Raw genomic sequence first — 12,448 nt, 5'->3', positions numbered from 1 at the left:
AACAAGATGACAAATCTAAGCACTAAATAATATGTATTTCTTCTAACATCATTGTTTTCCAATGCATGTAGTACTAGAAAGACCTTATTCACCTTATTCGCACCATATTTGATTTTTGACAGGAATAAAAATTAGGCTGTGAAAGATGACAGTCTCTTAAATGGCATGCACTGTATAAAGCTGTATAAAGCTCCAAGATCAAATCAAATTTTCCACAACTTGTGTTTTCTGGAGTTTTTAGTTTACTGATTTAGTTTTTTTTTTTTTTTTTTATTTATTTATTTTTGGAAAGATGTTTCGTCAGCAGAACAATCCAAAACACTTTAAACAACAGTACTACAACCCACTGAAGAGACAGTTTAGTCTGTCTCACAGCCTCATTTTCATTCCCATCAAAAATTCAAGATGGCACTACTGTGAATAATTTTCGTAAAATCCCATTTTCAGTGGAGAACAACACCGTTCCAGTGTGGATTTGTAAACCTAGCAAAATCTATTTTTAAACATAAAATGTATTAGTGTGTACATGGCCTACAACTGTGTAATTGGAAATGTAACCCTGCTGAAAAAACTTAATCTTAGATTAACATCAATTTCCATATGCTGGTTTGTGTTGTATTTATACTGGTCTTGTAGACCAGCTTGGTTGGTGAAAACTTTCAACCAGCATGGTCTTTCTGATGAAGCAAGTTGACCAATAAAGTCTTACTGGTTAAGCTAGCCAAGAAGCCTTGTGGGAGCACCAACATCTCATGCTATGAACCAACAGCCAAAACACAATATATGCTGGTGATCATCCATGCTGTTTTTTGTTTGTTTTTTCAGGGAACTCAGACAATGCTTCTAAAATAGTATATGTTTTATAGAAGGCAGCTTGATCACATTTATTTACATTGAAATGAACAAAAAAAGAACCTGGAATGGCAAGGTTTCTAAGTGCACTGAGGCCAGCATGCTGTACAGATACATCTCCCTCTATTACATGCTGCTCCAACAGGTCCAGAATACGTGGAACAACCCCCAATTCTAACATCTTCACACAGTTGCTATCTAAGATCAAAAGAGGGTGAGAACAGTTTTCAGTTGTTTTCATCATACAGATGAGCAAAAAGTGGTACAGTCAGACAAAACCTGCTCCATGCTCCACAAAAACTCCATATTCTTCTCCTCACCATTTCTGGCAAAATTAGCAATGGCCAGGGCTCCTGACAACTGCAGCTCAGTGTTTGATGACTGCAGCCAGGAGAGAACATCCTGATACACTGTCCCTGTACCTTCTCCAAAACACTTCTGCATTGATTCATCTGTTAAAAAAAAAAAAAAAAAAAAAAAGCAGACGATGGTGGAAACACACATTTGTTTTTCAGTCATGGTGGAGACTTTTCATTGACTATTTTTTTTATATAATGAGCTAATCAGGTGCACAGGTAGCTGTCAAAACCTGCTGGGTGTTATTGCCTGCCGCACCTCCACCAGTGCCTTCAGTCCAGGTGTGGGGCCATCAGCCAGGAGCCACCCATCCAGGGTATGAAATTAACTTTTTTGCCCACCAGCCACAGTGGCTGATGAATGCCCAATTTTACCAGCCACTTTGATTTTTCATACATACATAGTATATACAGTATATATTGTATATACTGTGCAATTTTAATATAATGCTATTTTGTAATATAACATATATTATAACAATTCACCTAATGTCATTGCATGTAATTTGCTATGTATGGTATCATATACAGCAAAAATATTTGGAATTAAGCAATGTCAAAATAAGGTGAACCTGCAGAGTTGTGTTCACAATGCATGTAAAATGCTAACTGCTCTGTGGAAATAAAGTGCACTAAACTCAGGGCACCTCCTGAGATGGTCTGAGATTATTTGCAGCATTCTCATAGAGGACACTATTCTTGCAAACTGTTTTCAGATGACTGAGACAGAGAAGGAATATTGAGAAGTCTATGCATCCGTGTGTTCCGTGTGAAGCACTCGTGCTTCTCTCATCTGCGGCAGAGCGCAACTGAACCTCTAAACACACAGCGAATCAGACACGCGCATCATCTGATTTTCTTTTGTCGGTTCTTCAAAATATAATAGAGTGTTTCTTCAAACAGTGTTTCTTTGTTTCTAACACCATTTCTTGTCATATTTCACTCCGAGATGTCTAACTGGTTGGCCGCCACAGTGGCGGGTTGCTGAGCAAAATGACCCGGCACTGCGCATGAAATACCCGCATTTTGCGGATTGGTGGGTGTTAATTTCATATCCTGCACCCATCATAGATGTTTTGCCCCATTAATCCCTGAACATCTCCTGATGGTGGGGCAGTGTTCAGGGATGTCTCCTTGCCACCCACCATAGCTGGACACCTGATCCTTTCCATTGACTCTCATTCTTGCCTTCCCACCAAGACATTTCTCCTTTACAGGTCCTAACATGCAAACAAGGTTTAATGTCTCCCCCACTAAGACATATTTCCCTACGTCCCAAGGCCTCTGCCAAGCTGACATCTGCTGCACATACTATACCATATCCACCGTGCGGCATATAACCTCCCATCCGATGATATGCAGCAACCCCAGTGGTTAAGGTTGTCCCTATGGCATACTACCTCACCACACCACACTACGCGCCAACATCTCCAATAACCGTAGCTAGCATGCTAGACAGACACCAGCCCTAGTATTCCTTGCTCCGACGTAATTGTACCACACATAATCTCAAACATAACAAATATTCCATATACCTACTCTCTCCCAACTGCCTTTCTCACTTCTACACACCCCACTTTTTGTCCTTCTTAACCATCGGCAGAAGCTCCCTTTCTCAGCTTTCTCTGCCATTTCCTATAGAGACTTCTTTAACGCTGATGAATCGATACCAATGTCTTTCAATTGCCACTGCATTGATGTTCCCATGAATCCTCGACACCTCCACAGGATAAGTGGCAGTCCTCCATCCATTTTCCCTGCACTTGGTGGCCAGATCAGCGTATTTTAACTTCTTACCCTTATGGGCTGCCTCCAGTCCCACTTCCCATGAGATGGTAAGCTCAATCATCATGATTTTTCTAGCTGATGTAAACCATAACATTACATCTGGTCTTAAGGAGGTAATGACAACTTCAGAAGGAAATTTCAGATGCTGACCGAGTTCGACCATTGTCCAATCACTTCCAGGTGCCAGGATTAATCTGGCTTCCCTCTGTGCAATGCCTTGGACTGCCCCTCCCCTTATTTTAATCCTCACACAAATAGTGATTAGCACTGTCGCCTTACAGAAGAAGGTCCCTGGCTCGAGTCCTGGCTCACCCAGGGCCTTTCTGTGTGGAGTTTGCATGTTCTTTTGTTGCATAAAAAATACCCATCATGATTAATAGTGCTGAAATAAGCAAGAGAGACGTACCTCCCAGTAGGAGGGACACTATAAGGTTTGAGGCCACTTTGATGCTGCAGAGGTCATGTGTGTCAGAGCCACCCTGAAGAGTTCGAATCATTTCAGAGAGAGCCTCAGGCACGCCCGCCTCCACAAACTGCAGTTTTAGACCATCTAAGAGATATTCACATGTGGTTGCACAGGCATTTGCAAGGACACAAACAAGGACATTTTTACTACGCTTCTAGACATCATCACTTAGAATGGTGACTAAGGCCCAAGATAGATCCAAAGCACACTATATGAATGATTGTCAAGTTTAATTCATGTGCACATATGGCCCTGATTTGGACATGTGGCTCACCACTCTCTCCAAGTGATCCAAGAACCTCCAGTATGAGGTGTCGACGTTCTGCGTCTGGTGCCCGCTTCAGCTGATAGGTCAAAACCTCCGCCACACCCACTTCGGCCAGGGCCTCTCGTGCAGCATCTGAGTGCACATCAAGTAATTTAAACTCTGCATTGGACACACATCAGAATCACTTGCTTTTATAGGACAAATATTCTGACCTATCTTGCCAAATGAATGTTTGTCAATATTGAGTTATGACCCAGTTGCAATAGATGGGTTCTGCTCAACTATGCTCAAATTCAGAGAAAACAGAGCATGAAAATTGCATTAACTAAAAAATCCACATTAAAACCAAAAACTTTCAAACTTTTTTGATATTTCCAACTGAGATATTATGAGAACAATATCCTAGCTTTTCTGTAAATAAGATTATCAGGATATAAGGGATGAAGTGTGGTGGCATGGCTATATTTGTCTTACCCACATCAGCAAGGTTGCAGAGTGCCAGCAGACAGACGTTTACCAGCGGGTCATTCTCAGGATACTGCTGCATTATGGTCACCAGCCTGGGGATGACTCCATTCTCCACCAGCTGTGTCTGCTGAACAGCTGAGAGAAAGAGAGAGAGAGAGAGAGAGAGAGATGGGGAAGGTGGACACACAGGGACAGACATGCAAGATAGGGACGGACATCAAGAGAGATGGAGGTATTTAAAGGTAAGATGTTTGAGATGGTTCAGTCCTTGGGACAAGAAGTAGGCTACAACAAATAAGGCTTTGCAGAGCTGGCTCCCTTGCACAGACTGACTGAAAAAGGTATCCCATTATCCTGGACTGTAGAATGCAAGAGGTCTTTTCAGGCCCTTAAACCCAAGCTTACTAGTGCATATTACCTGATCCCAGACAAATGTTTATTGTACTGATGCAATTGATAGAGAGATCGGAGCTATGCTTTCCCAAAAGATTGAGGGACATGAACAGGCAATTGCCAGTTGACTCTTGACAAATCTAGAACAAAATTATGCATTCACCAAGAAAGAACTTCTTTTTGTAATGTATTTTCCTTCAGATTTTACTTGTTTACTTCACCCTATAAAAACAAGCAGCCCTGACAGCTGCCATCCATCATCATCCAGGCCCAATGTGCATGAGTAGTCCTGGCTGCTACCATCCTGGTCCAACTCATCTGAATAGGCCTGGCTGCTGCCTTTCAACTCCAACATACCCAAACAGTCTTGGCCACCGCCATCCAGGTCCAACACACCCAAGCAGCCCCAACCTCTGTCACCGAGGTCTAATGCATCCAAACAGCCCTGGCTGCAGCTATACAGGTCCAACATACCCAAGCAGCCTTGGTCCCTGCCATCTAGGTCCAATACATTTGAGCAATGACAGCCATTGCAATCTAGATCCAATCTCATCTCTTTGTTTTTGTCTAACTGTCTGTTAATTCAGCAACAGATGTTGACAGTGCCACTCACCATTTTCAAAGCAGATACGTCCAATTGCTCGGCCCGTGTGCAGCAACTGGTCCTGGTTTGAGCTCTTTAGTAAAGGCATTAACACAGTCACCAGGCCTGCTTCAATACAGCACTCTCTTACAGCAGCTAACACACACAGACACAAAGACAAGCATGTTATCTTTTCTATTGTCCTTATCTTAAAGGTGCTGTAAGCGATTTTAGCTGTTCTGGAATTTCCACAAGCTTAAAAAACCCCGCACCCCAAAGATACCAAATGAGCTTCATTGAGAGCAACACTGACCAGAAGCGGTTGTCAAAAACAACAGCAGCAAAATAGCGCCTTCAACTGACAACTGTTATGACCAGCATGGCATAAAAATGGCATTAAGCGTTAATAATTTGCGGTAACTACAACACTTTGAGAATGTACTAAATGATTGACAGGTAGAAAGTTGCAGAGACTGCGGCCCGCGGACACATTTTTGTGTGCTGTTTACAGAGTCTAAAGCTGTCACAGAGTGAGATATCTCACGACACTTATTTCATTAATATTTTCAGGGAGTTGGAACGGTTTTTTTCATATCTTTCCATGAAAAAATCGCTAACAGCACCTTTAAGCTAAATATAAATAATAACAGTTTAATTATACTATTATGCCTATTATTCCCACTTGCTGAGACTCTTTTGGCATTTTTACATGTGAAATAAAGCATTAGTCTTATTATCTTATTATCATGTCTTATAGTACCTTTTACTGAAAGTTTTCTGTCATTTTAGGGACATTTGGTCCCCCGTACATTCACATTTTGTATCAAATTGTTCATTAAAACATATTAAAGATGTATCTCTATTACCTTCCCTGGCCATCTCTGCTATCAGCAGGGTAACCTGAGAAGTGAGGGGACTCTTCTTCCTCAGGACTTGAGCCAGTATGGGCAGAACACCACTGGAAGCTATTTTCTCTGCTGTTCCTTTCTCTGGAGAAAGATATAGAGCCTTTGATTATTATGTATGTATCCTAAAACCGTTTTTTTTTTCAATGTTTTCACTTAGAGTTTCAGTGTGGACTCTGACTTTTGAACCCCACTGTAATTTTTTTTTTTTTTTTTTTTTTTTTTTTTTTTTTTTGTACAATGGATATTACTATTGAATAAAACCAGCTAAATTATTCTGCAAAGCTTAGCGTGTTACCTTTATTTCAACTATATCAAATCAGTTTCAAAGCACACTTTTTCCTTGATCTTGGTGCTTCAGTTTTTCTTTTATCTCCTCTCTTGTGTATTGTATGGTGTACTTCAGAGATGTTCACTCTGACAGCAAGCCCTAAGAGTAATCCACTCAGATTCAACATGGTAGATGGGTATCTGCTCTGGAGACAGCGACAGTAAACCTACACAGATGCTAGCAGGAGGAAATGTGTCATTATAGCATGTTTTCCTCAAGAAAGATATCCACAAGGGCCAGGGTGGCAGGTCAAGCTGTCAGAGGAAGCCTAGCTACCATGGTAACATTGACTTTATATTCTTTTGTGGGGGCTGCTATTCCATTTTTAGATGCTTCTGCAATCTGAAAGCACAGGGAATCTGCCAAGAAGGGACAGCTGGTGCAAACTAATTTGTGGTGAAGGCAAGAATGAGCTGAAGATGGAATGAAACAAAGAAAGGGAGAGACAGATTAATGAGATTAACCCTTTCCCATTTTTTCTCTTCTTTGCTCTCTCTCTCTCTCTCTCTCTCTCTCTCTCTATCTCTCTCTCTCTCTTTCTCTCTTTTTTAATGTAAATATGGATAACTTGTCTCCAGCTCATGCCCGAAATCTACTAGCGGCAAAATAAACTGACTCTCTGCTACCCCCTACATTGCATTGTCTTCCCACACACAAAACACACACACACACACACTACTCCAAGGAGTCAGAGGCAAATAGCAGTTCACACCAGGATGAGCATATAATGAGCACAGTGCTAAATTATGCCCCCACTCAACAGGGCTTCTAACAAACAACACTTTCACATGTGATCTAATTTTTTTAAAGGCTCTCATACGGATCATGTCACCAGGACTGGATGCTGTAACAGGGATGGATGGATGGATGGATGGATGACAGATAAACAGCAGGTGGAGATAGCCTACTGTATATAAATAGATAGGGGCAGTTAATGGGTACATGGGTGTAGATGCTCACTCTTCTCTAATAGGAGGTTCAGCAGAACATCCAGATGGGGCTTCAACTCCTCCTCCACCAGCTCAGTGCTAATACTGATGGCCTTCAGGGCCTCGCTGAGAACTTCTGAAACACAATCACACAGCATCACCGCATCGTAAACACCATTGCACAACATTTAAATGCAAAAAGCAGATGTAATACTGTCTTCGAGTTATTTTCATGGTGAATCATATTTATGTTTATATTATGAACACAGTTTATCCATGTATTCAGTGAATTCCCCATTCACATTATCATCCATAAATATAATGAAATGGACCCTTTCCACAGACTGTAATGACAAGTTTCTGCCTTATTTAGCATCATAAATATAGCCATTATATATATATATATATATATATATATATATATATATATATATATATATATATATATATATAAAACAAATTATAATAATTTAGGAAAAAACACTGCTGTGTTGGTGTTTCAAATACAGCTGCTGATGGAGTGGCAGTAAATTTGGCCTTTTTCTCTCTTCTGACCTGCCGTAATCTATCTCTCTCTATTTTATTTTTGATTTTTTCTATTTTGGAAGCATAATTGTGTATTTTATCTTGTGCTGTTGAAGCAAATGGGAATGCAGAATATTTACTGCTGTAGTTTACTTCCAAGTTCCAAACTTGGAAATGTTAAAACAGGCCAATAAGTGAATATACACTGACTAAACTCTTTATTAGTAACACCAGTACACCTACTTGTTCATGCCATTATCTAATCAGCCAATCCTGTGGCAGCAGTGCAATGCATAAAATCATTCAGATATGGGTCAGGAGCTTCAGTTAATGTTCACATCAACCATCAAAATGGGGAATAAATGTGATATCAGTGATTTCAAACCGTGGCATGATTGTTGATGCCAGACGGGCTGGTTTGAGCATTTCTGTAACTGCTGATCTCCTGAAATTTTCACGCACAACAGTCTCTAAAGTTTACTCAGAATGGTGCCATAAACCAAAAACATCCAGTGAGTGGTAGTTCTGTGGATGGAAACGCCTTGTTGTTGAGAGAGGTCAATGGAGAATGGCCAGACTGGTTCAAGCTGACAGAAAGGCTATGGTAACTCAGATAACCACTCTGTACAATTGTAGTGAGCACAATAACATCTTAGAATGCACAACACATTGAACCTTGAGGCGAATGTGCTACAACAGCAGAAGAGGCACTTTATTACGACCATAGTGTTCCTAATAAAGTGTTCAGTGAGTGTATGTACTAGGTTATGAGGCATGTAGAGATTCCTTGTATTCAAAAGTTCTTGCAATGCATAACATGCAGGTTGCACAATGAATAAAATGACCCCTAAAATTGTTCCCTGCTTTAGAGAGCAAATCAACTGTCACTGTTCACATGTTTTCTGTGAGTTTTTCATCCTGTGGACAAACATGTCAATGTGAATTTATTGCAATCTGCTGTGAAATTAATCACTGAAACTCCATGGGGATAATGAAAACCATCATACTACATAGCTTTAAAAGTCATGCCTACAGTCTTCCTCTGTGCACAGTATGATGGAAGTTCCCCTAAGAAGCAAACAGAACCCGAAAGAGAAAGCGAGAGATAGACTATTCTGTTGCTCTTCTATAAGTAATCACCCTGATAATCCCTTGTAAGCAGAGTGAAAATAGACGTAGAGAGGGGCTATCAGATACAAACATGTCTCTATTCCCCACACTCTGTGATCCATTCACAGGCACAATGGATATCTCTTCTCTTACGATATTATCCCTCTCTATTATAGAAGTAAAGGGCAGAGTGAAAAGCAGCAGTGCGTATGAGAGCTAGACAGGGTGAGGATACCCTGGGGCTCTCATTAGCTCTGGGTGTCTGGCTCCCAGCATGCCCTTATATAAACACCTACACACTGAGGAAGGATACACCTCTCAAACAATTGGGCTTTAGCTTTACTAGAGGGCTAATCACAATTCCATTGCTCTTAACCAATGAAAGTATGACCTTAAGAGAAAAGGCAGTAGGATAAGCTCATCTGAGAGCATATTTTCTGACGTATACATTGTGTTTTTCTGCTCTTTACGGTTTAAAACTTGCAGCAGTGTCCTGAAAGGATATATCCTGCTTCTATTTGTATGGCTGACTTGTTTGGCTCAATGCAAAAGCATAGAGAGGATTTACAGAGAAGAGATTTGAATCACTCACCTATGTCTGCCATGACCATAGGTCCACTGAGTCTCCCTAAGAGCCTCTCGGTGTCCTCCTGTGTATCTGCAGCTGCTTATGGTGCCTGTTTGTATGTGTGTGTGTGTGTGTGGTTAGAGAGGCAGACCTCGAGGCGTGATGTAAGTATTCAGCCCTGATATTGCCTGAAGTCAGTGTAGCAGCCGTGTTTCTCCTCTGCTCCCTTCCTGTTTGCTCCGAACACACATGCGTATTCCTTCAGTCCCTCACTGTCATTCACTATCTCACTTTCACTCTGTGCCTCTCAGTGATGCTGCATTCACTTAGGCTAATTCACATGCCCTATTATATCTGTGTGTGTGTCTCTCTCTCTCTCGCCAATGCAATCCTCCCCACCGCAGTCCTCAGCTCTCTGACAGTATTCTTGCTGCCTCTCCCTCCTTTCCTCCCTCCTCATAATACACTCTAAATCCCAAAGCTGCTCAAAGCTCATCAGATGACAATTAGCCTAAGGAAGATGCCGAGGCTGACACAAAACCCTCAGATTCTTAGCCATGCTTATTATTCCTGTTCTATACCCTCCATCCTGGGTATATTGCACAGCAGACATAAAATATGAAAACTGGGTATGTGATCCAGGGTGTCTGGCAGCTATTTATATTACCAAGGCTGTCTTAGTGGTGAAGATTCATTTAAATCTCTGGACATGAACCTCTGGAATGTATCCATGAGTGTTTAGTGACTAATAAAATATTATTGCAAAGAGAGATCAGATGCAATACAGCAAATTAAGAATAATGACCATTTGGACAAATGAAGCAAATGTTGTTCTGGCTACAGTCAAAGTACTTACATTAAATTAGGAAGCATCAGTTGAATAGGATGAAAATAGCCATGTGTTTGAAATAGCCAAGCAGGGGAGAAACTTATGAGATTCTTCATCTATAGAAAAGTTGTCTCGATATATAACTATTATTTACTCATTCTGAATGTGGGCAATCCCTGCAGCAAAATAAATTGCATGGAATGTCATATACCATCAGCAGAGGGCAGCAACAGTTATTAGAATAAAAAGCTATTTATATGCAATCATTTGGAGGAAACAAATCAGGCAATGAGTCCCAAAAGAACTCCAGCATGTCAAATAGTGTATTAAATTCCTTACAAAAAAAAAAAAAAAAAAAAAAAAAAAAAAAAGAGCTGTTGAGGTACCATGTCAGTGATGACATCAGGTGGCAATACCATTGTACATTGATATGATCCATAAGCATACTAAATGATAATCATATTTATGATATTTACATGGTACTACAAGGTACTTCAAAAAATATGCTGATACTGTTACTACCATGGTACTGTATATGTAAATAATAATAATAATAATAATAATAAAAACTTAACATAGTATTGCCATAGTACATGTCAAAAACCATGGTAATACCATTGTACCTTTTGGTGATTTTTATTATTGTTATAAATGTACTGAAAAAACAACAACATTGAGTTTGTGCTAAGGGCAGAATTCATTTCAGGCACACAATGAGCTCACTGAGTAATTTGTAATTTCCATCTAATGTTTTGTAGCAGCAGGTGGCAGTATGAGGCCATCAATTTAATCCTGCTGGTCACAGTTGGAAACAAAATTAGCTTTGAATTTGAAATGTCTAATAAGAATTGCTTATGTATTTTACAAATTGCTTTACTAAAATTATAGTTTGTCATGATTTTGTGTGACCATTTGTAATTGGGTGATGTAAATAGTTGCATGGCCAGAGCAAATTTAATGCTGGTACACTGGCTCAAATGGCCTGCATCATACTAATAGGTGACGCAAATATGTCAATGATGACAATTAGTTAGTGGGATAACACAGAGACTCTTTGTGAATAGATAACTCATTGATTAAAATGAAACTGTAGATTTCAAAGTATTTCTATAAAATGTAACAAAATAATAGTACAAATAAAATTGTATTCAAATTTTCATATTTTTTTTTTTATTTTTTTTGAAAAAAATATACATTGTTATATCTTCCACCACTTTTAAAAAGAAAGAAAGAAAGAAAGAAAGAAATCTGTTCATTTACATTTTTGGAAAAAAGAGACTTTGATCTACAGATTTGTAGTAGGCCTATTCTAAGGAAAATAAGCATAATTGATCAAAGGGAGACAACAATGCAAATAGTGTTACTGCACCAAATTACACTAGAGTGCTAGAATAGTAAAGTAGAAACACCCTACAAAGGCATAACCCTAACTTTTACACAACACTGAAACTGAGAAAAATGCCTTCAAATTACCATTATTTGCTTTGGTTTTAGTATGGATTTTGTAGTTACTACAATTTTCACACTCTGTTTTCTCTGAATCTTAGCATAGTTGAGCCAAACCCATCTACTATAGGACATATCATAGTCTAAGAGAGCCGGTTTCAGTCATACAGTAACTCAATTTTGATAAAATTGACTGCATCTTGCATTTGCATAGAAAGTGTAAGTGCAGAACAGCAGAGAAAGGACTTTGTTATGAATTAGTTCATGCACAGTTCATATCATTTAGAGATCATTTATGGGATAATTTGTCATCAAACATGGTATTCTACCTTATAAACAGGCATGGACAAAAAAAAGACTGCAGGTCCCTATGACAACAGTATTCAAGGTACTGGGATATCATTAATGTCAAACATCTCTATAGACTGCATGTTTATGTCCAGTGAGTGATTTGAAACTCAGACAAAACATGACAGCAGAAAACAATAAGGGGGCTTACATCTGCTTTAACAAAGGTTTATTGAAAATCTTACTGAGGCCTATCCTGCTATGAAATCTCAGAAGATCGAGGGTTCGGGTAAAAAGTCAAATGTCACACTATTTACATCCATTATGACCCAAACTGATGAGT

The 12,448-nt window shown here is 39.6% G+C and overlaps 1 protein-coding gene across 2 annotated transcripts in view; it reads right to left on the bottom strand.

Moving 5' to 3' along the window:
- si:dkey-191g9.5 (rap1 GTPase-GDP dissociation stimulator 1-B) overlaps nucleotides 1–9,933 on the bottom strand; it is an 11,988-nt gene extending 2,055 nt beyond the window's left edge. The window contains exons 1-9 of one of the 2 annotated variants that reach the window (XM_051648949.1): nucleotides 9,567–9,933; nucleotides 7,371–7,475; nucleotides 6,041–6,163; nucleotides 5,205–5,330; nucleotides 4,205–4,333; nucleotides 3,737–3,862; nucleotides 3,403–3,546; nucleotides 1,173–1,304; nucleotides 916–1,050 (exon numbers count right to left, since the gene is read on the bottom strand). In XM_051648949.1, the coding sequence (XP_051504909.1) occupies nucleotides 916–1,050; nucleotides 1,173–1,304; nucleotides 3,403–3,546; nucleotides 3,737–3,862; nucleotides 4,205–4,333; nucleotides 5,205–5,330; nucleotides 6,041–6,163; nucleotides 7,371–7,475; nucleotides 9,567–9,585 (1,039 nt within the window). In that variant the 5' untranslated portion in view covers nucleotides 9,586–9,933. The remainder of the gene's footprint in view (nucleotides 1–915; nucleotides 1,051–1,172; nucleotides 1,305–3,402; nucleotides 3,547–3,736; nucleotides 3,863–4,204; nucleotides 4,334–5,204; nucleotides 5,331–6,040; nucleotides 6,164–7,370; nucleotides 7,476–9,566) is intronic. The other variant, XM_051648950.1, reaches the window with a different exon arrangement.
- Nucleotides 9,934–12,448: the final 2,515 nt, after the last annotated feature.

This window comes from Myxocyprinus asiaticus, chromosome 21, assembly GCF_019703515.2.
Source record: "Myxocyprinus asiaticus isolate MX2 ecotype Aquarium Trade chromosome 21, UBuf_Myxa_2, whole genome shotgun sequence".
Lineage (NCBI taxonomy): Eukaryota > Metazoa > Chordata > Actinopteri > Cypriniformes > Catostomidae > Myxocyprinus > Myxocyprinus asiaticus.
The sequence above is the reverse complement of the archived record's forward strand: the minus strand, read 5'-3'. Positions and strand labels throughout refer to the sequence as shown.